General features: G+C 43.6%; 1 protein-coding gene across 2 annotated transcripts in view; it reads right to left on the reverse strand.

The window, feature by feature from the left end:
- Window positions 1-27,139, reverse strand: part of GABRB3 (gamma-aminobutyric acid type A receptor subunit beta3) — a 282,305-nt gene that overhangs the window by 17,966 nt on the left and 237,200 nt on the right. For both annotated transcript variants that reach the window (XM_053582017.1, XM_053582016.1), the window contains exons 5-7: window positions 20,590-20,672; window positions 17,748-17,885; window positions 5,433-5,585 (exon numbers count right to left, since the gene is read on the reverse strand). In XM_053582017.1, coding sequence (XP_053437992.1) covers window positions 5,433-5,585; window positions 17,748-17,885; window positions 20,590-20,672 — 374 coding nt within the window. The remainder of the gene's footprint in view (window positions 1-5,432; window positions 5,586-17,747; window positions 17,886-20,589; window positions 20,673-27,139) is intronic.

Below are 27,139 nucleotides of genomic sequence, written 5' to 3' on the forward strand. Positions count from 1 at the left end.
CAGACGGTACGGTGCTTCATCTCCCTGCACTGACTTCTGAACTGCTGCTGAGGGCAGAGAGGGGAGCTGGTGGGCTCAGATCCTGCAAACCACGGGTGCTGATAGAACATGTGACAATCTAGGAGGTCAGAATATTTTAAGGTTCTCCTGAACATCACATTCATGTGCATCTGGGGAATTTTTGAATTTGAAAATGGCATCAGGATAAGTGTGGTTTACAAATCAACGTGAAAACACCGCTTAAATGCTACAAAAGTAGGCATCTTCACCATTATTCCAAAAAAGTTGCAATGCTTCCCCCACACCCTTTTTATCACCTGAATGCTTTGTTGGGGAATTTTTTTATCTGTCCAGCCAGCTATTTTGAATGGACATGTGTAACACAGGCCTCAGGTGGTGTCCCAGGAAGTGGGCTGCAAGCACGCAGAGGCAGGGGCAGCCACACATCTCACAGGCACTCAAAGGGAATCAGGCAAGACCCTGGACACAGGCTCAGAGTCCCTTAATGGTGAGAGCTGGCTGTGAGAGCCCCCATCTTCCTAGTCTGGTCTTGCACGAGGGCCTGTGAATTTACTAATTCCTTCTGTTATTGGTGTCATGTGGTGCCGGCCCACACCCTGGATGGTAGAGCCACACAGGCCAGGCCCCAAGTGCAGCTCTGCCTTGATGGGCTCACAGCCATTGCCTGGAGGTGTTGGGAAGTCTAAAGGCAATGCCTAAAAAACATTGGTGATGTGCCAGTAAGTGGCACCTGGCATTATTAACACTGACAACAAATACTCACGTATTATCATTGTTACAGAAAAATAATTCTTCAATAACCTCTAGTTTTCCTGGCCTCTAAAGGGATGTCACCCACCCAACTGTAGCACAGAGACAGCTGCGTGCCATTCATGCTCTTGGTACCTTCACCAGGCCGGTTGTCTGTCCACAAGTCATTAAACTCAATTTATTTTTCCTGGACATTATGTGAATGAAATATTGTATTTGAAAAACTGTCATAAAGTTGACAATGAAATAAAAATATACTTTCTTTGCACCATTTAATACAAAAACATTTTATCTTACCTCCTTATGGTCAAAATAATCTGGCCTACATTATTACATCAGTAACATTTTCACTTTCTGATGTACCAATACTAGTAGAGGCTGAGCATCCCTAATCTGAAAATCCAAAATCTAAAATACTCCAAAATCTGAAACTTTTAAGTGCCGACATCATGCTGACAAAGAAAATATTCATTGGAGCATCTCATACTTCAGATTATAGATGCTCAACCTGTATGTATAAATCCAGCATGCCTTGAACTCACAAGCTTGAGACCAGCCTGAGCAAGAGCAAGACCCTGTCTCTACTAAAAATGGAAAAATTAGCCACGAGTTGTGGTAGGCACCTGTAGTACCAGCTAGTCGGGAGGGACGCTGAGGCAAGAGTATCACTTGAGGTTGCTATGAACTAACGAGGCCATGGCACTCAACCCAGGGTGGCAGAGTGAGATTCGGTCCCAATGAACAAATAAAAATACCCAAATATTCCAAAATTTAAAAAGAATCTGAAATTGGAAATACTTCTGCCCCAAGCATTTTGGATAAAAGAAACTTAATCAGCAGGGCTCTGAGGAAGATGCTCAGTTAAAACCTTCTTTGAAGTCTCGGGCTGCTGACAGTCAACAGTTCAAGATTTCTGGGGGTCATACCCGGGGCAGCAGAAGCAAAATTCTGAGACATACCAGGCAACTAGCAGCTGTCAGGGAGCCAGCAGAGCAGGAGAAGCCCTCCCCTGGTGGAGTCTGGGTCCCACCTGGCCCAGCATCCAAGCCAGAGCACCCCACAGGGTCTTCGCTGAGCAACCATCTAGAAACGATGTGTCTATCCCAGCACAGACCTTTAGGATGAAGGCCAAGGGTGCTCTGAGCACTTCGCAAGGTGTTATATGAGACAAGAGTCTCAGGAGAGCCTGGAGGGAGGCTTCTCTAATGAAAGCCCTCCACACATAGGCATTTCCTCTTGAGTCAAAGAACAAAGCAGCATCTTTAAGGTTCTGAGGGATCCCTCAGTCAAAATAATTCATTAGAAACAGCGCTCGCCCAGCTTGCTCACTCCCTCATTGGTTCATGGTTTCTACGAGGTCACAGACCACATGATTCTTTGTGCTGTGTCTACTGACACCTTCTGGATTATCTGGGGTGGTCAGGGGAGCAGCTCCCAGGAGTGAGACTGACTGTACTGGAATCTTTCCCTTGATGCCCACTGGTCATGCAACTTCTGCATCCCAATAACAGAGATGTGGCTCTTTTCCTGCTCTTTTAAAATGGGAGCAGCGACATTGCCCACTCTGCGTGGGTCTTCTGTGGAATACATGACCACAACTTCAACCTACGGAGAACGTGCCGCTTGGTATCTGATACGCTTCAGCCCTCAAGATCATGTTCTTTTGAGGAGGAGGAGGGAGATGTGTCAAACTCTGTGACATACTTTTCCTTAGCCAACTGGGGTTAACTGACTGCTGTTTACCAAGACCTGTGAACGCAGACACAGAGACACACCTTATATTGGCAGGAGAGACAGAGGGCATGAGTGTGCAGGGGGAGAGAGGGCATGAGTGTGCAGGGGGAGAGGGCATGAGTGTGCAGGGGAAGAGAAGGCATGAGTGTGCAGGGGGAGAGAAGGCATGAGTGTGCAGGGAGGACAGAGGACATGAGTGTTCAGGGGGAGAGAGGGCATGAGTGTGCAGCGGGAGAGGGCATGAGTGTGCAGGGGGAGAGAAGGCATGAGTGTGCAGGGGGAGAGAGGGCATGAGTGTGCAGGGAGGACAGAGGGCATGAGTGTGCAGGGGATATAGGGTATGAGTGTGCAGGGGGAGAGGGCATGAGTGTGCAGGGGGGACAGAGGGCATGAGTGTCCAGGGGAGAGAGGGCATGAGTGTGCAGGGAGGACAGAGGGCATGAGTGTGCAGGGTGGATAGAGGGCATGAGTGTGCAGGGGGAGAGAGGGCATGAGTGTGCAGGGGGAGAGGGCATGAGTGTGCAGGGGAAGAGAAGGCATGAGTGTGCAGGGGGAGAGAAGGCATGAGTGTGCAGGGGGAGAGAGGGCATGAGTGTGCAGGGAGGACAGAGGGCATGAGTGTGCAGGGAGGACAGAGGGCATGAGTGTGCAGGGGATATAGGGCATGAGTGTGCAGGGTGGAGAGAGGGCATGAGTGTGCAGGGGGAGAGAGGGCATGAGTGTGCAGGGGGAGAAAGGGCATAAGTGTGCAGGGGGACAGAGGGAATGAGATTGCAGGGGGGACAGAGGGCATGAGTGTGCAGGGGAGAGAGGGCATGAGTGTACAGGGAGGACAGAGGGCATGAGTGTGCAGGGGAGAGAGGGCATGAGTGTGCAGGGGGACAGAGGGCATGAGTGTGCAGGGTGGAGATAGGGCATGAGTGTGCAGGAAGGACAGAGGGCATGAGTGTGCAGGGGGACAGGGAGCATGAGTGTTTAGGGGGACAGAGGGCATGAGTGTGCAGGGGGAGTGAGGGCATGAGAGTGCAGGGAGCACATTCTGAGACTCTTGTCTGACTAGACCTCGTGGCCCTAAATCTTAGCTTCCTTCTAGACCCCTTGGCTTCAGAGTCACCCTGACTCTGATGAAACCCACTCTCTTCTGCTTTCCAGAGCCCAACCATCAATGAGATCCTGACATTGTCCAGTGGGAGGTTAGCCACCCGGCCAGACCATGCCTTTACCCAGCTAAGGCACAGATGCATGATTTAGGTTGTAACAATAATGCCACCTCGTTACAAAAAAGTAGAATCTACTTTTCACATCCCTTAATGAGGTCGGGTGGAATATAACCCACTGTTCAATGTGGTGGAAGACACTACTTTACAATTAAAGAGGGATAGGATTTGTACTAGCTGGGAAATTCAGTTATTTACATTTTCAGCCCCCCCCCACCCCCAATGTGCTGGCAAATAATCACCGTTCTTCCATACTATGTTTTCTAATTATCACGATAATAGCAAATTCATGAGCGGGGTAGGTGAGCCCTGTGAAGTTTCAACTTTGGGTCTCCATTTGCACAGGCCTCTGTCAGCCTCAGAGAGTGGTCCCAGCAGCTCTGTGTTTGTATATTTTACGTCACTTTTCTTTAAAAAGAGCACCTGAAATTGTATAAGCTAAGGGCTCGGCAAAATTTTGACCTGTCCCTAGAAATTCATTGTATCTTTGAATTTTCTAAGTCAGAAAATAGTTTAACAATGAGAAATCCAGTCATATTAAAAAAATGTAAAACCCACAAAAAGATTGATGCAGACTGTACAGAAATCCTTGAGATTATTTTTAAGAAAATTTTTCTTACTATACTTATTAGAAAACCGTAACAATTAATATAGCACTTTTGGTTTTTTGATTCACTTTTACTTGACTACTTTTTTATTCACCCGGAGGAGTAATTTATCTGATTGTCTCAAGTCATAGTTATGTGTTATTTCCTGGAAGAAAATCTATTCTTGAACACAATTGTGTAAGACACAAACCTATCACCTACATATACATATGTACCCACATTCAAAAAGAAAAAAAAAAGTTAATCAACTTAAAATCCTGTGAAACGTTGGTAAACAGAGAGAGGAAGAAAAGAGGCAACAACCGGAACCTTGAACTCTTGTTTTTCTGTAAGTTCCTCTCCCAGTAACTGTGTTAAGAGCCATTTAGAATTTCACTTTCAGGAATTAAATCCAACCTGGACCAAAGAAGGGATGGACTGGAGATTGCTCATAAGCTCTGTATTTACATAAATGTCTTTAAATTATTATTTTTTCTGTGTTGTTTCATAATAATTAGCTAAGTAGAGAATAATGTTTTATAAAGTATAAGCCTTCCCTTCATAATGAAAATATTAAAAATAATATTGGAACCCATAATATATATATTGTACCTTGACTTAATAATTCACTCATCAAGTAGCTAATGGTCAGAAAGATCACTAGAGTTTTCGAGAATCACTCAGAATCTAATTGCATATTTTAATGCTCGTTAAATTGTGGAATTCTAATTATACGCTGTAATATTTGACTACTTTTTTGACTTAAAAAAGAAGAATGCACAATTAATCAAGTCTTCTTTCTGAGCCACGGAATAATTTTGAACAGGAGATGTTAATCCTTGCTTTAAAATTGGTGTCAAAAATAGTTTTATTATGCAAATATTCTGCAAGCATATTTTCCCTTTCATGGGCATGAAAATTCACATTTGAGCCTTATTAAATTAACATATCAAGAGAATCGTGCGTGAAATTAGTGTCTCAAGACAAAAAGTGACTATATGGGCAACAACGCTTGTGCCATGATGTCAAAAAATTGTAGTTGAACTACAGCCTCTGAACTCTCTTAATACTGTAATGATACGGTTACTTTACATTTCAAATATCACTTAAAAAGAGCACATACCAAGGGCAACTCTAGCAGCAGATGCATCATAATTGATCCAGAAGGACACCCAGGAGAGGATAGTTATCAGTATGGAGGGCATGTAAGTCTGAAGAATGAAGTAACCAATGTTTCTCTTCAACCGGAAGCTCAGCGAGAGTCGAGGATAGGCACCTGCGGTGAACAGACAAGGATTATGCTGGAGAGAAGGCGCTAAGGACACAGAGGCTGCCCTGGTGTGCAGGGTCAACCGCACGCACTGACAAGCCCAAGAACAGAGGTGGGGACCACAACCCTGCAGTCTACTTCTACGGGCCAAAGAGTTGGGGGCAGAGGCTATTTTTCATCTTTTGATAAGATAATGATAAGGTTACTACTCTTCTCAGGCTAAAAACTCAGCTGAGAACTAACCCTGGGAAAACTGGGGGGAATTTTTTAGCTTGGAATACAGAATAATACCAATTTCTTCTTTATTTAGAAATGATGTGTATTTGTCACAGTGCAGCCTTTATGGATAAATACAAAAAGCATTGTGAGCATTTCAAAACATGTGGCACGAGACCAGATTGTCCAGGAGGGATGGGAAGGGGAACTGGGGAACTGCTGCGATGAAAGCCCTCCAAATATGGCCACAGCCCCTTACTGTGACAAAGAGCACAGCAACATCTGAAAGGCTCTGAGGGATCTTTCTTCGTAATTATTATGAATAACCGTGCTTGCTTAGCTAGCTTTCTTTCTGTTTTTCTAATCCATGTTCTTTACAAGACAGTAGACGCAATGATTCTTCTATGTAGCTGTCTGTGATGGTGAAGGAAGAGGGCCCAGAGGTTAGACTGATGGGACTGAGAACTTCCCTCTGACGTTCAGCAATCGTGTGGCTTCTCCATCCAGTTACTTGGCATCTTCTTCACTGTAGACAGGGGCTATTTGGCTCGAGGCTTTACTGGGCAAAAAGCCTTTAGCAGACATCCTCTTAACCCATCCAGCATGACCTTGAATATGGGTGCTGGCAGCATTGTCCCTGGACCAACCACAGTAGCTCAGGGCACCTTAATTAAGAACCAGAGGGCAGAGGAGCAAGTCTCGTCCAAGGGAAAGCAAGGCGCACGCTCAGCTGCTTTGCTCCAGCCTTGGAAAAGACACAAAGGAGAGCCTCGCAGAAGCCCCTGTTGGGGTCTGTTCTCCTGCATGCTCATCCCACGGTAATCCTCGATGTGACTGCTCTCCTTAGCACACTTTGGAACCCCACCACCACCACTGCAGAGTGAGAAGCCAGCCCGTTGATGATGCCACACGGACTGTTAAATTAGCTGTTTCTGATTTATTTTGTTTTTCTCAGAGCAAGGCAATCATGACCTTCATTTCTTCCTGTCCACGTCAACAGTCTGCTTCATCAGTTTGAATCCTCTCAGCTCCTTGGCCTCTGCATTCTGACAAGGCTAGCCGAAGGCCAACCAGCGGAAACCCAGCAGCCTTCTCTAGTCACCTCTCTGGACTCTACCCTGCCACCCCCATGGTTGGAGCTCTCTCCTCCTGAGGCCTTTCCTGACCTCCTCCTACCCAGGCCTGACAGGCTCCTGTCCTCCTCCCACCCCAAATATCCATACTTTCCAGACATTGGTCCCTATCCTTTTTGAACCTGCTACCTCCAGTATATGGGGCCAGCACCCTACTCCTTTGAGCCACAGGTGCCACCCCCTATATTCTTTTCTTTAGCAGCCTGATTCACCCCCATGATTGTTACCACTGCATAGGAGATGGATGATTTTATCTCCAGGTCTCTGACTTCTGTATCAATCACAATTTCAACCAGGATTATATAAAATAGAAAACAAATCCCACACTTCAGACTGACAATCTGGGAGATTTCCCTCGGCTTGTGTGTGTGTATGTGTGTGCACACAGTTTACATGGTTCTGATCAAATGCATATTTTATCTAATCACCACAGTATAAAAATTCTCATAGCTGTTGCAAATTATTTGTAAATATAAATTTTAGTTCTTCCTAATTTTCCATCAAGTGTACACAAATGGACTCTGTAATTTATAAATGTAAATTCCTGAGTGTTGTAGACTTAGATGCTTTCCATTTTTATAAAACTATAAATAGCAGTTTTGAGAATATCTTTGCTATATTTAGACATAAGCTGAATACGCTGAAAAAGGAGTAGGCCAAGGTTTAAAGCTTTTGATATGTATCGTCAAATTACTTTGCAAAAGAATCACACCAGTGTACCCTGCCACTATCAGGAGTTCATAAAAGAGTCTGTATCACCTTGCAGACATGACGACATCATCTGTTTTATAAACAGCTTTTGATAATCCCTAACAAAGATCTCTGCACAAGCCTAATTTGAGGGTTGGTAATTATCTCAGTGTTTAACATGAGATAACACCTAACTGATTTTTCTCCCAGCACCGTCAATAAAGTAAAGTAAGATTTCTCTTCACACAGATGTAACACAGCTCTGTTGTTTTAGATTCCACTCCACGTAAATCTGGACCATTGACCTGATGTGCCAGTGAGGTGAGTCAGACCCTCTTCACGGGCCTTGCCCTCTCCCAGCGCCTGTGCTCGCAGGGCTCTCTGATTCCTCATTCTGGAATCACATCACTACCGATAAGCACTGTCCTGCCATACTTAAAATCTTTGGGGGCTCACTGTTTCCCACAGACATCAAAATACTCATCCAGGGAGTTTAGTTTCTCCATGTTTTCCCAAATCAAATTCAGTTTTGTTTTCCACCATATCTCTGCATTAAGCCTAACGTTTTCTAGTTAAAAGTTAAACGTTTTCACTACCTCAAAATAATTCTCCATCTTCCCTGCCTTTGCTGGTTTACACCCACGGTTCTCAGACATGTCTTTCCTTACCTATACCTCAAGTTCTTGGTCAAATGCCCCATCTTTCATGAATCATATCTTCTTCCTCCCTCCAAATAGTGGTGATTACCTTCTTAAATTATTTTATTTCTCATTAAAAATATAATTATTATATTTAGCAAGGTAAGATCCTCTTTAGTAAGTTGCACAGTCCCCAAGGCAGAGTCTGGGAAGTGATGCATTTTTAACATACTGGAATGCCTACGTAAATGTTAAAACCACCATACATTGTGAATAAATAAATCTGTTTGCTCAATGAATGAGAACAGCAAAATTTATTTTGTTTGTGTAACTCTTTAGTTGACTCTAACACACATAATATTCACTGTCTTTATTAAATCTTTTTTAATTTTTGGAGATACAATCTCACTCTGTCACCCTAAGTAGAGTGCTGTGGTGTCAGCTTAGTTCACAACCAACCTCAAACTCCTGGGTTCAAGTGATCTTCCTGCCTCAACCTCCCAAGTAGCTGGAACTACAGGTGTGCGCCACAATACGCAGCTAATTATTTTCTATTTTTGGTAGAGATGGGTCTCACTCTTGCTTAGGCTAGTCTCAAACTCCTAAACTCAATGGATCCTCCTGCCTTGGCCTCATGAGTCATCAGACCTGGACTTTACTGAAATTTAGTTTGAAATCCCATGCCAATTTCAATGTCTTTATTGAATTCACTTCAATGTTGGCTCTTAGTTTGTGAGTTCGTGGCAATCTCAGACCTTTCTTGTCACTTATCATTTCTTCTCTTTGTTTCAGATGAATTTCACTGTATCACTATGCTTGGAACAGTTCGGTAGTAGTCAGCCCAAGCTGGCATAGGCTGCAGTAACAAAATCTGAACCTCAGTAGTACTTCATAACAGATTTTCTGTTTCTTGGCTGTATCTCCACTTAACTCTCTCTGTCTACAGCACTAGTGGAGATTGTACTAGAAAAGTGCTACACACATTTCCACCTCGCGTTTCATTGGCCAGAGCAAATCTCATCCCTTCCGTCATCCAAATGGGGATGTTTCTCCCATAAAAGAGTAGCAAATATTTTTGAATGATGATGCAATTTGCCATATTCCCCAACTTTTCATTTTCCAAGTCAACTTTTTCCAATGCATATCTTCAGGGAAACTATTCCTAAAAGACGTCAACAGTGACATCCATCCAATGAAGTACGATGACACTTTCTTTGGAGTCCTTGTCCCTGCACTGTGGGTGGGGGGGGGCAATGCTTCAAGTGCATAGTCAAACATTTGGAAGACCATGAGAGACCATGATAAAGAGAATGCTAATCTCATTTCAAAAGTATGTGAAACCTCTGGAAATTTGCCAAAATAATCATTGGCACAGAATTTGGAATTTAAAAATATATATCATTTGCTTCCATATATGTCTAGCAAATACCTTCTATTTCTTAAAAGTGAAATGGCTCCCAAAATCAACAAAATTTTAGGCATTCAACATGTGCCACAAACATTTCAATCTCTGAGGTGGCAATGGTGATGGAAAGAACAGCAAAGATAAATGAAAGCATTATTCTCTGCTTTCAACCAGCTCCTAGTCCATGTCAAAGGGAGACTCGGGCAGAGTCTCCCTGGCCTGGGTAAAGCTAAGGTACGTGCTATACTAAAGATACAAAAATATTCTAGGGCACATGATTTGGTGCTTTAGGAAAGGTTTCATGGTATCTGAACTGAGATATTCCTGGTCAAATAGGATTTCTTCAGACAGGGATGAAAGGAAGCTTTCATGGTGATGGGCCCAGCAGAGCCAAATGCAGAAGAGATGGCAGGAGAGGCAGACCTCTACTGTCAGTACGCACCAGAATCACCAGAGGTAGGAGATCTGCTCTTCTAGGCAAAAGCTTCTGACACCTGATCTGACTTCTTCACGAGCACATAAAAAGTGTTTTGCATCCATTGGACAAAGTCCTCACACTGGCAGGACAGAATGGTGTGGTATGTGCTGTATCTATGGAGAAACTCCGAAGCAATCACAGCTAGTGGCTAGTCACTCAAAGCTGAGAAGCAGTGAGTCAGCTGCACCAAGGCATCCCCTTCAAAACAGCAACAGACACTTTAAAACAGTGACAGAAAGGCACTGAAACTCTAATGCCTGAGTGTCAGTGCAGACATGGTCAGGTCCCCCTGTGGATGCTGAACCAACAAACAAAGCCACCGTCCTGAATACGAGGGTGCTGTTCTGATTCAGGGCTTCCTTGGCAAAACCAGCTAATACCGTAAATGCTGATCCCAACACTTTCTTCCCAGATGTGTTCAAAGTTATGCCCCAAACAAAGCTCTCTTCCCTATTCCAGCCTAAATTTATATCACTCTCTAAGTATTAATGTTTTTGAAGAACTCATTAAAAGATGGGCACAGAGGATTACAGAATTCTAGTTTTGCAGAATGATAAGAGCTCCTCAGATGTGTCTGTAAAGTAATGAGTTGGTATTTTAGCAACTACAGCCGAGCTCACCTTGACCTGTGCCTTTCTTCCCCATCCAGGCAGCCACTCTGGGGACTCCTACTGGGAATGCTGTGAGCACTCACACGCTGCTGTGCTTGGGTCCTTCATCACACCATCTTTCCACTGCCAAATCACTGTGCAAAAGACTCACACCAATGTACCCTGCCACTATCAGCAGTTTATAAAAGAGTCTCTATCACTTCACAAACATGACGACAATCCATGTTTTATAAAATGTATTCCTTCACCTTCCTGTATTCCTGTATTCCTTTCACGGCCTGAAATTTAAGAATGTTACTAATTCTCACTTCCATTACTAGTTACCTTATTATATATTGACCAAAGAATTCATGAAGGAAAGGGAATATAGAAAATAAAAAAAAGAGAGGAAAACTATATAGCATTAGAGCAAAAAAAAAAAAAATCTGTTTCAAAGACTGTCTCAACCAGACCATCATTCTTTTCTGAGCTTCCAGTAAAATCACAATGTTGAAAACATGACATGGCAGCAAAGAATGGAGATGTTTGAACAATCCCGCCCCACAGTGTATTTGGGGTACTTCTTTTTTGGCAAGATGACTATTCTCCCAGACCCTCTGTATCCTAGTTGTATAAAATCAGGGCAAGAAGACCGTAAGTGGTAAAAGAAGAAAAATAAATAAATTACACTTCATCAAAACTGAAAATTATTATGCTGCAAAGGATACTATCAAGAAAGTAAGAAGAAAAACCACAGAATGAGAGGAAATACTTGCAAATCACATATCTGACAAAGAACTTGGATACAGAATAGAGTAGAGGCTCTATGAGCTGGCCACCGAGGGTCTGCACGAACTCGTTAGCATACGGAGGTGGTCAGCATAAGGAACGAGGCTCCTGTGCTTAGAACATTAGGTCAGCTTGGAGGTGGTCAACACAGGGAGGTGGTCAATGGTAGAGGTTCTACTGCATATAAAGAAGGCTTCCAAAAGAGACAAATAAGCAAATTTAAAAATGGGAAAAGGCTTTGAATAAAATATTCAAAATATTTATTTTTCCAAAGACAGACAAATGGTCAAAAAGCCCATGAAAAGATGCTTAACATCATTAGTCATTAGAAAAATGCACATCCAAGCCACAATGAGATACCATTTTATATCCACTGGAATAGATACAATAAAACAGAAAAACATCAAGATGTGTCGGTGAGGACACTGGCAAATGAGAACCTTCGTAATACTCCTAGTAGGAGCGTAAAATAACACCGCCGCTCTAGAAAACAGTGTGACAATTCCCCAAAAGGTTAAACATAGATTTATCATATGACTCAACAATTCCACTCCTAAGAGTACTCAGGAGTTCATTTCCTAAGAGAAATAAAAACACATGCCCACACTAAAACTTGAACTTGAATGCAGCCTTATTCCTACTACATGTAGCCAAAAAGTGAAATCCCTATTTGTTTGTCAAATGGATAAACAAAATGCAGAATATTATTCAGTAATAAAAAGGAATGAAGTACAAGCATGGGCCAGTCACAAGCGACCTTAGATGATTCCATTATATGAAGTAATGAAATGTTTTCACAGAACAGGCAAGTTCATAGAAACAGATAGTAGATTAGTGCAGTCGCCTCAGATTGGGGACACAGGGTGGGGGAAATGGGGAATGACCGCTAATGAGTACAGTGTATATTTTGGGGGTGATAAAAATATCCATAAATGAATTTTGAATCTGTCTCTTCCCCCGTATTTTCCTCACTCACACTCCTGGCTTTCTGTTCCCTTCTCTCTCTTTCCCCCACTCTCTTCTCTACAAGTAAAATAAACTTGTACTTTTATATACTTAAAAAAAAGCAAAATAAAAAATTAAATTAAATGAATTATGATCAGGATTGCATAACTCTGTAAATACATAAATGTCACTGAATGTACACTTTAAATGAGTGAATTATGTAGCTTGTGAATTGTCATGTCAACAAATCTAAGGAAAAATTATGTACTACGTTATTTTACTAGGTAACGGCTTCATTCATATCCAATATAAAACATACTATCTGACCCAAAATGCACAGTCAGAAAATACAAGTTTCTTTTTTCTTTTCTTTTTCTCCCTGTAGAGTGAATTCTCTTCTCCTGATTCTGTCATCAAAGAGGTTTGCCACTGAGCATATTTTTAAAATTCTGCTGGATGTCTTAAAGGCAATTCCAAAAGATGAAGCCTATTTCCTTACGCTGACCACCTCCAGATGGTGACCAGTTTGGTAAAGTACACTGGTGGTCAACTTACAGAGGTTCTACTGTATGGAAAGGAGACAGTCATTCCTTCTTTGCCTATTTTATGTGTTTTCCTTATACCTCTAGTAGATGGGATTTATACACCCAGCAATAATTTGATCAAGAGACTTTAGTTCACATAAAAACTAAAGCTTGGAGATCACAAATGGACTCGTAAAAAGAAATCTGAGTGTACGTGTTAAGCGAGGGATGGGTGGATTTTTAAAAATTGCATAATTTGGGGCGGCGCCTGTGGCTCAGTCGGTAGGGTGCCGGCCCCATATACCGAGGGTGGCGGGTTCAAACCCGGCCCCGGCCAAACTGCAAAACCAAAAAATAGCCGGGCGTTGTGGCGGGCGCCTATAGTCCCAGCTACTCGGGAGGCTGAGGCAAGAGAATCGCTTAAGCCCAGGAGTTGGAGGTTGCTGTGAGCTGTGTGAGGCCACGGCACTCTACCGAGGGCCATAAAGTGAGACTCTGTCTCTACAAAAAAAAAAAAAAAAAAAATTACATAATTTGTCATGATCATTAATGAAGAGGCAAAATAGTATTTTGAACATTGATTTTTGAAGAATAGAAAATTCACGTATCTTAACTGAAACGTTTCATCATCATTCATTTTGGATCCTTCTCTCATTTTTTGTTTCTTTCTTCTAATCTTGGCTGGAGTATTTTGAAATAAAGTCAGAATATATTACTGTTCAAATGTACCACAAGAAAAAAAAGAGAAATAAAAACACCACATAATTAAAGAAGCATATTAAATAATCTGTTCTCCATGAATCTTACAAAAAATCTCAATCTTTCAGCTCAAAGGCAATTAAAAAGTTAGGAGTAAATTTCAGTTTTGGCAAAAACCATGCATCCCAAATTTTTCTGGTCAGCAGGACACATATTCAAAGCCAAAAAGAAACTGAAGTCCCAATCTGATGACCTGTGTATCTAGAGTGACATTTCAGGGGCTCTTTCATTTTTAGCTGAGTATGTTTATTTAAATAGATGTAATCCAATTTTTCTTTTAACTTGATCCCTTTACCTGTGCTTTCTTCATACTTTCGTATCTTTTTTTTTTTTTTTTTGCAGTTTTGGCCAGGGCTGGGCTTGAACCCGCCACCTCTGGCATATGGGGCCAGCACCCTACTCCTTTGAGCCACAGGCGCCACCTCATACTTTCATACCTTGTTACTGTTATAAAGATGCAAATATCCTGACTTTGAATTTTGAAATACTTTCCTCAATATCATACTATTCTGTATCAATATTTCCTCTGTTTAATGTTTTTAGAAAAATAGAGAATTAAGTAATTTGTACTTTCTGAAATATGATCATAAAAAAGTTCCATAAATTTTCTTCTTTCTTACTCTCATGCGTTTATAGCCCAAACTGAATAAGAATTAAATATAGAAACAATGGTAAGCTTTTCTGAAAAAATAAAGAGGGGCAAAAAATAAACCATGTTAGGTACTACAGTATGGGGAACACATATACTGAAAATGACTAGAAAAATGGAACAAATTGAAATACATTCCCTTGAAGGTACTGGAGAGATAGTAAGCCAGTTAAAATCTGTACCAAGATCTTGGAAAAAAAGGAAACAGAGAAGAGAACCCTGTATTTTGGGTAGCAATACTTTTTAGAAGAGAAAAAATGAGAAGTTAATTAGAACATCTGACAGACTCGGATGGGCAAAAACTGGAGACAGGGACTTAAGAAGGGAACCATAGTAAACCTCTTACAGTTTGGCTTGGTTATGCTTATACAGAGTCCTGCTCAAGATGTAAAGATAAACCAGAAGGTTTCATGTACGTTCAAAGACTGAATCTGAAGTCACAATTACCCACAGCCCAGAAAGTCGATGAAGCTTATCCTAGATTGCTAATGCCTCTGACTGCCTACCAGAAAGGTAAGGCAAGAGAGAATTTCCAGAAACAAGAAAATAAAATGCAATACACAGAAGGAAGCATGAGACATACAGCAAATATAAGAAACTGAGATGTGTGTCACTGGAATTCCAGAAGAGCAGTGACAGAACAGAGCAAAAGTTGTATCTGAAGAGATGATGGATGATCACGCTCCAAAAGTGCCAAGACACTTCAAAACAAGGATTCGAGATCCACAGACTTAAGAGGATGATCACAGAGAAAACTACAACATGGCACACCACCATATTGCCAAGGAACTCCAAAGACAAGGAGAAAATCAGAAACTCATCTAGAGAGAGAAGAAAAACAGATTGCAGGGGCGGCGCCTGTGGCTCAGTCGGTAAGGCGCTGGCCCCATATACCGAGGGTGGCGGGTTCAAACCCGGCCCCGGCTGAACTGCAACCAAAAAATAGCCGGGCGTTGTGGCGGGCGCCTGTAGTCCCAGCTACTCGGGAGGCTGAGGCAAGAGAATCGCTTAAGCCCAGGAGTTGGAGGTTGCTGTGAGCCGTGTGATGCCACGGCACTCTACTGAGGGCGATAAAGTGAGACTCAGTCTCCACAAAAAAAAAAAAAAAGAAAGAAAAGAAAAACAGACTGCAGTCATGCACCCCATAATGATGTCTTGGTCAACTGTGGACACATGCAGGGCAGGGCCCCCATAAGCCCATAATGGGGATGAAAACTTCCCATGGTCTGCTGATATGGTAGCCTGGTCTCAGTAAACTTCTAGAGTATCTGTTCTTTTCTAATCCATCCTTGGAGAATTCTATCTCAGACTAGAAAGTCCTTTAACCCTGTTTACTGATCAGAAACTCATGAGTTCAGAAAAGTATAGAAAGTAAAATTAGGATAAGGTTTGATATTAAACTACTTTTTAAAGGGTGTGGCTTCTGCCATAGATAAATTGGAATAATTTTTAAGTGGAAGCCCTTTGAAGGTGGGGAGGTTTTCCTACTGACTGATAATGAAGGCAAAATGCAGGAGCTCAGACACACTGCAGAGAGGACAGGACGCTGCACTCTGACACCCTGTGGGTCTGATCAGTTTGAGGGTTCTGCCCATGCCCATGGTATATATTTTCTCCAGATGCATTTAGTATATGTTCTACCATGTACATACTTAAAAGGAAGGCAGAGATTGCACCTAGAAAGAGTGGTTTTGAGTTGATGGATTCAGGAAGGCCGTTAAAGTGGATACAGTACCCCCGTGGAAGCTGGGGCACCCTCTGCAAATACTTCATCTGGCTGTCTGATGAGGCTGTAGAAGAAATCTTCGCAGCAGCACCCTAATGGCTGTCACTGCAATTTTCTAGGCAAAGGCAGGGATCGGCACAATTATTCCACTGAGAGGATACGATTCCCATGTTCTGAGTATACCTTTTGCTTATACAATTTGGAGCATGAAACAGTTTGAATCCCAGTTTTAGAAGTAATATATCATTTCCTTCAGTGCATCACATGGCAATTTTCTTGGCTGTGGATGCTTTTCCTCATAAGCTCATGTTTCTGTTGCCTCTCACTGTCTACCCAGGGTGAGCACCTTGGTGTGCTCTCCACAGGGGACTACACAGACATTTGCAGGAGCTGTTGAGGCGGGATAAAGCATCCCTGCATAAAAGCAGATCAAACTGGTGTCTTAAACACTCAGGTTTTTGTGTGTGTCTCAGAGGCAGGAGCAGGAAGGAGGCATGTTGGTGACAACTTTGACTCACACAGCCACATAAACACAGCATGTCTGGCATTACTCAAGATGGGAGTGGGGAGGAGGGGAGCTGTGACCAAGACATGTGCCCCTGAGGGTGCAGGCACAGTGAGCTGTGAGCAGGGCTTGGGGTGCTCAGCACAGTGCTGAGTATGTGCGGCAGCTACCTCGCCCAGCACAGGGGACAGTGTGGTGGCCCAAGTGGGTCAAAAGGCTCTCCAGAGGACACAGCATCAGATGAAGGTAAGGAACGATTCAACACTGGCCACAAGAATGGGAGGCCAGTGGCTGTGGGCAAGGAGAGTCAAACTACCTGCTGGTTTCACAGGTTCCAGCACAGGATCAGGGCTAATTTCTACCCACTTGCTGTAGCTCTGCCTTCACTGAGCATTTTCAACCCAGCATTTGTGGTCTTTGTAACACCTCATAATTTATGAAGCACTTTCATTATTATCTCAATTACAATGCAAAGCATGCAGTGAGTACAAAGCTATAAGACAGCACTGCATGTGGTAAAATACACACGGTTGTGATTTAGTAAGACCTCAGCAAAAGGAGTCTGAAGAACAGAAATTAGCATCGAGTGTTGGGGCAATTGATACAGAGAGGATAGAGAAACACAGGCCAGGGAAACATTCACCAGATATTATCAGGAGAAGGTGACCACATCTGAGGACCGACACTACTTCCTGTACTGCAGCCTGGCTGCTAGCCCAGACTGCGGCACAGGAGGCTTACTTCCAGGAGGAGAACAGTGCCCACCTCCTCTGCTCTTCCTCTTTTTCCTGCCCTCCTGCTTCCAAGGCCTGCCCTGGCCTCTTGTCTCCCTAAGGATGAGCATTTCCAATGTTACCAAACATCACTTGGTTACATTTGCCCTCTATTTTTTTACTTTTTAATAACCAGTCCCAGAGAGCATCTCTTTCTCAGCTAATCTGTCATTCCCACCAAAGTTTATCAATGCCCTAAGATATCAAGAAAGGCAATGATGACGTATGATTGACGATGGTCCTTCTCTGGATTTCTGGATTACCCAGTATTGTAGAGTATTTCCTCATGGCAATGGCGCCAGCACAGCGGGTGTCCCTGAAGGGACTGTTAGTGGAGACAGGACTCACCTGTGGCAAAGACGACATTCCTCGAGACCAGACGATGCTCCACAATGGAGAACTGAGGGAGCTCGATCCTTTCCACTCCCGTCACAGCTTTGTCCCCGCCGCGCCAGTAAAATTCAATGTCATCTGTGGTGTAGCCATCTGTCAAGAGAAGAGATTGAGGATATGAAACACCACCACTTTGTATAAATGGATGCCTAAATAAAGTGTCACTAATACAATGGACATATTTGAAGTCGATTCGCTTAACGTGCTTGTCTATGAGACGCGGCATCAAACAATTAACTTTCAAATATTCTTGTGTTTCCTCTGCTATTTGATTTGTAGGCTGCTCTTGAAAAGTAGAGAAACTATAGAGGCTGAGTGCTTTAACCAAAATTCTATTTGCAAAGTTATGTCTTCAGGGGTGGCCCAGAAATCACGTCGAGAGGAATTTAAAATATATCTTAAGTGTGATGAATAAGACATTCGTTTAAGAGAACTCAAGTATGAAGAATTTGGAAAGGATAAACTCCTCTCAATAGCTACTGAAAAGTTCAAAGCCCGAGGGTGAATTCAGCTGATCAACGGTTGATTCTAGAAGAGAACTCGTAGAGCAAGAGGGGTGCTCATGTTGGCATTTTTGCAAGGTTACATCTGCTGGTCACGAAGTTTGCTACCTTAGAAATGTCTTTTCTTGGGATGTTCCTGACCCTTAGAAATTTTCACAAGTGGTTCCCTCAGAAAGAGGAGAGGTCACCAGCTGGATTACAGCTCTAAACCCAGCTCTGTACACTCACCAGTGCTTACTGAACATGAGTAAATAGAGCAAGGAAGTTGGCTGTGACTTGTAACACCCAAGAGTCTCATAAATGATGAGGTTAACTTTACCATGATATCAATTAGAACACAGATCTGTAGAAAAACATCATCTCACTGTCACACTTTTTGATTGAGCATATAATACAACACTGGGGTATTCATTCAATATTGGGTGTTAGACCAAACATATGGACCAAGCTGTGAGGATGACTGCTCCCCACAGCTAATGCCTTCTCCTTCGTCCCCTCTGTAGTTTTCTCTTCAATAAAAACACAACTTACTACAAGGTAGGTGGCATACTCCTCTGTGAAAAAAACCTCACATGCCCCTAATGCAATTAGCAAAACAAGCCCAAACCCCTTGAGAGGACCTGGACAGTGCCCAGGCCTGGCCCCTGTGGCCTCCACTCCCTTACCCAGCCCGGCCTCTCCAGTCTCCTGTTGCAGCTCAGACCAGCGTGCTGTGCCCAGGGCTTCTACATGCTCTGTGGAACCTTCCTCCAAATCCTCATGTAGCTTATTCTTCCCCACATTTGCGTCTTGACTTAAACAAAGCCTCTTTGCAGAAGACCTCCCTGACATGCCATCTCAGAAGCAACCTCACAATCACTCCTTACCAGTTTCTCAAAGCATTTATCCCTATTTTTTTTTTTTTTTGTCTAATTGTTCTCTGCAGGCCGTCCATCCCTCCATGAACCCCTGTGCAGCAACAGCACCATATGCGGTGGCTGTCCAGATGTACTGTTGGATGGATTCTCAGGTCAGTGAATCTGCCCTCAAGCACAGAAATAAAAAGATACACCTTTCTCTTGTGCGTTCCTGACACAGAGCTGTGTGTAGTCAGGCCACCAGAAGACTGGGAGACTCCTCCTTCCACAGAAGTGCGTAACCCACAGATTTTCAGCAGAGGGTGTGGGGCTGGCACACTGTGACGAGGTCTCTGTGACAGCACTCTCAGAAGTCACTCAGTGCATGACCAGATGGTGGAAATGGGAGCTGCTCCTGTAGTACTTAATTTGCCATCCTAAAACTTCCACTGACTCACTGGAGCTGTGCCCCCTGGTGGCACAGACTCCATTTCACTTGTTAGTAGATTCCTTCAACTACTGGGAAATCACCAGCTCACTCCCCAGCCTTCTGCCCTCTCCAGTAAATGTCCCCAATTTAACTATGCATCATTCGACGAAACTTTATGTGCCTCACCTTCCCTGAAAACACAGTTCTCAGAACGCATGACAGTGATGGAGGCAGGGTGTGGGCAAAATGGGCCACCCTGTCCAGGATCTGGACACTGTCACCAGCACAATTTCTCAGCAATATCATTCACAAAGACATTCTCTTCTTACCACATTGAACCAAATGATATTGCAAAGTCATTTATCCACCAAAAGTTTAGTACAAATATTGACAAACCTGAGTCCAGTTGAGACTAATTATGAGCCAGTCTGTAATAGGCCAAGATAAGTGACAGGGACAACAGTCCCCTGACATGCCAGGAGGTGCCGTTCGGGTAGCAGGAGGGACACCCCATCAGAGGTTGTGAATGCGGCTCTTGCTCATCATACAAAAAGAAGTGCTCAGCGCTGGACTATCAATAAAGCATGTGAATGCTACTCAAATTGAAGAAAATTGCCGAGATGCAGAAACAGCCTCTGTAAAGCTGGGGTCCTGATGGGAGATGAGCTTTACTCCGGCTGCCCAGGTCCCAGCCGCACAGCCACTCGCGTGTGATGAAGCATATTGTTAAGAAAATTGCATCTCGCTGTGTGCGAGCTCTGCAGTGAATGGACTGAGATGACGGGCATTTGTTTTCTTATATTTCAGCACAGCAAAGAGACTCTCTTAATCAGATTAGAATGAAGAGCTCTTTCATACTGACTCTCTCTCTCTCTCATAGTGAAATTTGCAAGAGTGGAGAATTAAATCTCTAATTTAGTTAAAAACTGTAGCAAGAAAATTATGGATGCCTTGGAAAAGATGCCAAATAATGACAAAGACAGAGAATACAGAGTGAATGAGAAAGAAGCCCGGATACGGATACACACAGCTTTCGATTTCCAGGGTGCAGTTCTGCTCGTCCAGCGGGTACCTCCGGAGGTCCATCATGCATGCGGCCGTCGTGGTGATTCTGAAACACACAGGGGAGGGAAGGCATTACAGAGGAGGAGAGGGACTCACACCAACCGCTACTGCATAACCCCCGCCAGGAGCCCCTTTCCCAAAGTCCACCTGACAACATCTTCACAGTATATACTGAGAAATCTGAATCCATAGAAACTGTTTTCAGTACACCATAAGCCAGGTTTATCAAGAAAAACAACATAAAACTTTATTTCATTTTTTTCAGAAGTTTAACTTTTGATTGACAAGTAGAAATTGTATATATTTGTGATGTAAAGCATGATGTTTAAAAGATCTATACACCGTGGGATGGCTAAATTCAGGTGATTAACATATACATTATATACATTAATATTTATATATGCATTACATATGTAATATAACATATCAAATAGTTATCGTTTTTGTGATGGGAAAACAAAATCTATGCTCTTAGCAATTTTTGAGTCTCTGATATACATGGTTATTAACTATAGTACCATGTGGTACCAAAACTTTAAATCCTATAAAATTATTTACCATGTCTTACTGACTTTGAATAATCAAGGCCAGAGAAAGGAGTTTCTAAGGAAGTTCTTATCTTTAACTTTTGTTTTGTCTCCTGTGTAATGGTGCTCTAGCCTCTCTATTACAGAGAGAATTTATGTATCATTCCCGAGGGACCAGACCCACTGGGCATTAGCGCCAAGATCTCTATGCACCCTGAAACTCTCAGTCACTCTTCTGCTTGTCCCTACTCCATTACAGTTGTGTAACACACAGTTGTGCATTAGGCTAGATCCCAACATTCTAGAGTTTTTCGCCACGTGACCATCCATCTTTTCAAAGAGAATATTTGCCTTCTATGTGGATTATAAATCAAAATCCAGTGGCCTAACTTCCCTTGGGGCTGGCTAAAGGCTTGCAAATAATTTCCACTCAAAGACAGTGAAACTTCCTCCATGCAACGGTTAGACCAACCATACGTTGAGGAACAAGGCTTCCAGAAAATCCAAGTCCACTTCCCTACTCTGTCTACAACCTTCTTTCAGGAAAAGCTAAGGTGCTGTTGAAAACGCATCTATTCAGACTCTGTGCTTTATACTACATTTCTCTAGGACCCCTCCCTTACCTCTCCTGCCCCTGCTGACTGCAGTGGTGTGGGCCCCTGATCTAAGGACAGGTAACTTACAGCTGGCTAGTGATCTGTGTGTGGTGTGGCCTAAGTTGACAGGCAGAGTGCAGCTAAAGGGGGCACCTTTCACAAAATGAAAGTGATCTGCCAGGCATGACCCAGAGGCCGAGTACGAGAAAGCAGAACGGAGGCAGAGAAGTTGTGGGGACAGCCGCTCTGCCCAGGCTCTGGCGTGCTGGGTGTGTCCTCCACATCTCCAGGAAGTGGCTTCCCAAAGTTTAGGAAGGACTGTGCAATAGGTGTCCCAACTATGCCTACTCAACAATGGATTGTAGGAATGCTTTTTTCCAGGATCCCTGGGGTCACCTTGAATCCTCAACAATCCTCCAGCTTTCGACGTCCTGGAAGTCCAGTACTTAGCTTTCTGTGATGGGCCTTCATTCTGAATATTCAACAACAAACCAACTAATACTTCAGGAAATGTGAGCAAATCATGCTTCTGCCAACAGACCCTAATCCAAACACCCACAAGACACCAGGCATGCACCACCCCCAAGAGGCTTGTCTCATGCAGCCCCAGCACAGGTGCTAAGGAAATAAGGCACGTCTTACTAGCATCTCATCAGGCAAGCAAGCTGAGGAAAGCTCTACTTCTCAATGCCGGAGAAAAGAAGTGAGGAAAAACATCAACACATGTAGCAAATGGGCCAATGCTGACTTTTTGTATAGAAATAGCCTGTGTGTGCTATGCAGACTCCCTGCAGGACCCACACCATGGCAAAAGTGTGTTCCTCCCAAATGTCACGATACCTCCAGTTACCCCTGAGTCAAGGCGAACATTGCATCCTGAAATCTGAAATCAACACGTGGCTCTTTGAGATATTTGTCTACAGCACTTGCCTTTTTAGCTAGCGGAAGTTCCAGCCTCACTTTTAAATTCAGCATGTTTAATGGCATATGGGCAACCTAACATCCACACAAAGTATCTCCAAGACAAAAAGAGAAAACGTTCTACTAAAATCATGGACTTTTTATGAAGAAGAGAAAAAGACCTCTATGGCGACATTCAAATTTTTATATTTTCCTGCGTATTTTGGTACCTATTCACTTGAGCAGAGTCAATAACTGAGATTACTACTTCTTATTGTTTTCCCCACCCCGTCCAACTCCCCCCCCCCCACCAACACACACACACACACACACACACAGATCCCGGGGACACCCAGCCCAGAAGTCCTGTGGAATGTTCCATGGGAAATGCCAAGAGGGGAGGGCAGGAGGCTAAAAGAATTGGTGGGAGATGCCTCCTTTCCAACAAGGCAACTATTATGTTTTTTCCACAGAACAGCTGTTGCTCAGGTCTTCTCATTCTGGAGGCTTTTTTCCATTTGCTTGAGAAATAAGCTAGATACATCTATTTGCTACTTTTCTTCATCTGGAAGAAATACACAGAAAACTCTCTCAGGATGGAGAGTGAAACACAAGCGCTTGCTGGTGCTGCAGGAAGCAGGCACAAAGATGGTGAAGAGAAAAGGACAGGTAACTTGCAGCCGGCTAGTGATCTGTGTGTGGTGTGGCACCATATCTCAACTGTACTAAGCAACATCCCCTTAGCTTTTCCTGATGCACCTGGCTTCCCCTGGTGGACCAGAGGAAGCAGTGAGGTGGGGCAGATGAGGGGATGGAGCCGGCGGCTCAGCCCGCAGCACCCATCCTCCACCACCAAACCCACACCCACCTTGGCTGAGCCTATCAGGCTTGGGAGTGGACTTTCTGAGTGAATCAACCACATTTTGTGCCCCCGGGACCCTGCATTCACTATGCCCTTTTTAAAAATATAGTCCCACTTCAAAGATACTGAAGGTAGAAAATAAAAATCATCATAAAGAACACGAATGAAGAGAGAAGGGAGGACTTCCAGATGGGACGTTGTAGGAATGGATGTGACTCAGCAGCTCAGCCCCAGATGACTGCCAGTCTCATCTGTGCTTTACTGACACTGGCTCAGCCCTTGCTCAGTGCCCGGCTTTGTGCTACACACTGGAATACACCCACGTTTAACCTCATGACAACTATAGTATAGGGGTCAATATTATTATTATTGTTCCCATTTTGCAGACGAGCGAACCAAGGTTCGGAAAGAATAAACAGCTTTGCCATATTCACAAACACTGGAAGGGAAGCGTGGGCTTCAGATCAAGGCAGCATGGACCCTACATGACTGTGGCTTTACCACCTCTTTTACTTTAAAAAGCACAAAACATATTTAACTTTTGAAGATCTACTCAGAAAGCAAAGTTGTTGTTTTGAGTGAAGAGCAATAAGGTGGGACAATTCATATAGATAAATATAGATACGCACGGATCATATGCATGTCTATTAACACATACCCACAATATTCCCATTTTATGTATGTGTGTGTGATGGTTGGAAATAAATTTAGGTAAATGGAGAACGTATTCTACATGCTGTTCCCATAGTAAGTGTAGCGACAATCCAGTCTCCCACCCATTGTAGATAGGGTAGTTTATCAGATCATCCTGCTTTTATAAACAATACACTTCTGAAGACATGTTCAAGAGTTAAAAGTTTGAACATGCAAGAAATAAATTTGAAATATGGAGACCACCATCCCCAGTAGCTTCAAAGTCATTATGCGATGTCTGGTGACGCACCACCTTTGCACACTGTCTCCCGACTCTCCGGGGAGACCCTTCCCTGCATAGCTGAGTGAGGAAGCCTGAATCACAAGGTCAAGGTCTGTGGTCTCCAGTGTGTTGAAGGGTTTTTCATTTTATCTCAACTGAACTAAGCTTCTCAAATATTCTTTGGCATCAGCACTGCTATTTTTAAATATCCATCAATTTACAAATCATCACTGGGGCTGTCACTGCACAAGTGCAGATTCCTCTACAAACTACCTGCTAAGGGCTGCTGCCGAAAATGCCGCTATCGCTGGGTCAGGAACATGCTACTGCAAACATCTGTCTGGAACGTCCACTTGTTGGCTTAGGTGCAAAAATCACTCCTTGTTAAACTTACTGGGGAAGGCTGGACAGGGGCAGAGTCTGAGATGCACACATACAGAGTCTGGGATGCACACATAGCAATCTACATATTCCCTTCTCTCGCTTGTACGAACTTTCCTGATTCACTGCCAATACTGGAGAGGACAGATCAAAATGTCCAATGCGAGCATGGCTTCAGGTGTCCTTGGCTGATCAATGGATGGCAAGATGCTTGAGCAGAGTTCACAGAGAAGCCTTTAGAAATAAAATATGCTGGTCTCTAGTTCTCTCTGCACACCTTACCTCCCGCTCATGTTTTATCACAGTTACCACTGTCTAGAAGTGAGAGTGCCAATCTGTTGACTTGCTGGCCCCTCAGTCACTCCCAGGAGAGCCCATGAGGGCAGGACGTCATCTCTCTTGTCAACGGCCCCCTATTCCAGACCTAGAATAGCACCTCCACACCCAGCAGGAGTTCTGCAAACACTCACTGAACAGACAACTTTGAAGACACGAAGCCCATGGGTAAGCGGCAAGAGTGGGATGCAAGAAAAATGTGGAAAGAGAAAGAGGTAGTTTTACCCTTCTTGGCTTCAAGGTCCCAAATGTAAGAGTCGGTGAGGACACGTGGCCCCTCACAGGCACTCCCAGCAGGAGCACTGGTCAAGACACTTGGGCAATACCCACTATTTTTAGGGCCCAGTGGTCTATGTGGATCCTTTTGCTGCAGAACTGAGCCCTGCAGAATCGAATCCAACATCAACACTCAGGAGCTTCACGGCTTCAGCTGCAGTGAGGCTTGCAATGAAATGCTTGCCTTCTCTGGGGTCCCAGGTTCTGTGATCACAGTCAAGGTAAATGAACAGTACCAGGAAACAGGCTGGCAGCATTTTCTGTGTGACTTCTACCTTGCATTTGGAATGCTCAAATGTTTGAGCAATCTGGCCAAGAGTTGGCTATGAGACAGTGCCACAGCCCGGGTATTGATTCACACATGACCACTGGGCCCTCTGCCACCACTCCATGGCAACTCACACGGTCTTCTTTCCTGGTTCCCAGATGCTGGGTGCACTGGGTGTCAAGTGGCTATCATGTTTCCAGGACTAGGAACTTGGAGGCTAGGATGAAGGATCTAAGTTAAATGATTCACACTAAACGTTTTCTTGAAGCAAGTACTTCAGAAAGTCACTGGGGCCATCTGAGCATGGTAGCAACCCATTGCTACCCCCTTCTCAGGACCCACTCTGTTAGCCAGGCCATCTGTATTTCTCTTCAAATTTAAGCCCTCTGTTTGCCCACCTCGTGCATGTGAGCTGACTTTGGACTTGACAGTGTGCTAGTCTCACACTTAGGACCCAAGAGGCCTTCTGTGTTTCTGGTCTTCTCTTGAGCTTCTGCCTCTGTTGTGAGACCATAATGCCCAGAAGAAGCTACTGGTCCCTCCAGAAGAAGGGACACAGAGAGCAGGACTGAGAGGTCCACTCGTCCATTCAGAGACCTCATGAGCTAACAGGTCCCACACACCCAACCTATGAGGGAGCCAGCCAGGATCCACAGATGCTCATTCACCACCCAGATACACAGGCAAGGGGCATGGATGGCACTCAGACTGGCTGGATGTTACGCAGCACTCAAGCAGCAATGGACACCTGATACCAGTAACTGCACGCTAGAAAACCTACAAATAGGAATCACAAACTGCTACTTCTCAGGAGTGGCACAGGATAGTAAAACCCTTATTAGATGGCATTTTTCTAAAGTTGGAACATTTTTTTCTGTATTTATGCATAAATAAATCTGCCGTCACTTACAAAGACCAATCTTTGTGAAATCAGTATTCATATCAGGCAAGGGAAGCCTCATGTGCCTCTGTCTAATTTTCAAGGAATATAGTGATGCCCATGCAAAGGTCAAAGCTGGCAATGGTGCTGACTATTAAAACGGAAGTGTGTTTTACACTGCCGGTGACACTGCAAACTAAAACAACCTCTTTGGAAGGTAGTATGGAGAATCCTCAAGGAACTCAAACTAGACCTCCCATTTGATCCTGCAATCCCATTACTAGGCATCTATCCAGAAGAAAAAAAGTCCTTTTATCATAAAGACATTTGCACTAGATTGTTTACAGCTCAATTTACAATTGCCAAGATGTGGAAACAATGTAAGTGCCCATCGACCCAGGAATGGATTAACAAGCTATGGTATATGTACACCACGGAATACTATTCAGCCAATAAAAGAGATTGAGACTTTACATCTTTTGTATTAACCTGGATGGAGGTGGAACACATTCTTCTTAGTAAAGCATCACAAGAATGGAAGAGTAAGTATCCAATGTACTCAATACTAATA

This window comes from Nycticebus coucang, chromosome 2 (genome assembly GCF_027406575.1).
Source record: "Nycticebus coucang isolate mNycCou1 chromosome 2, mNycCou1.pri, whole genome shotgun sequence".
NCBI classification, from domain to species: domain Eukaryota; kingdom Metazoa; phylum Chordata; class Mammalia; order Primates; family Lorisidae; genus Nycticebus; species Nycticebus coucang.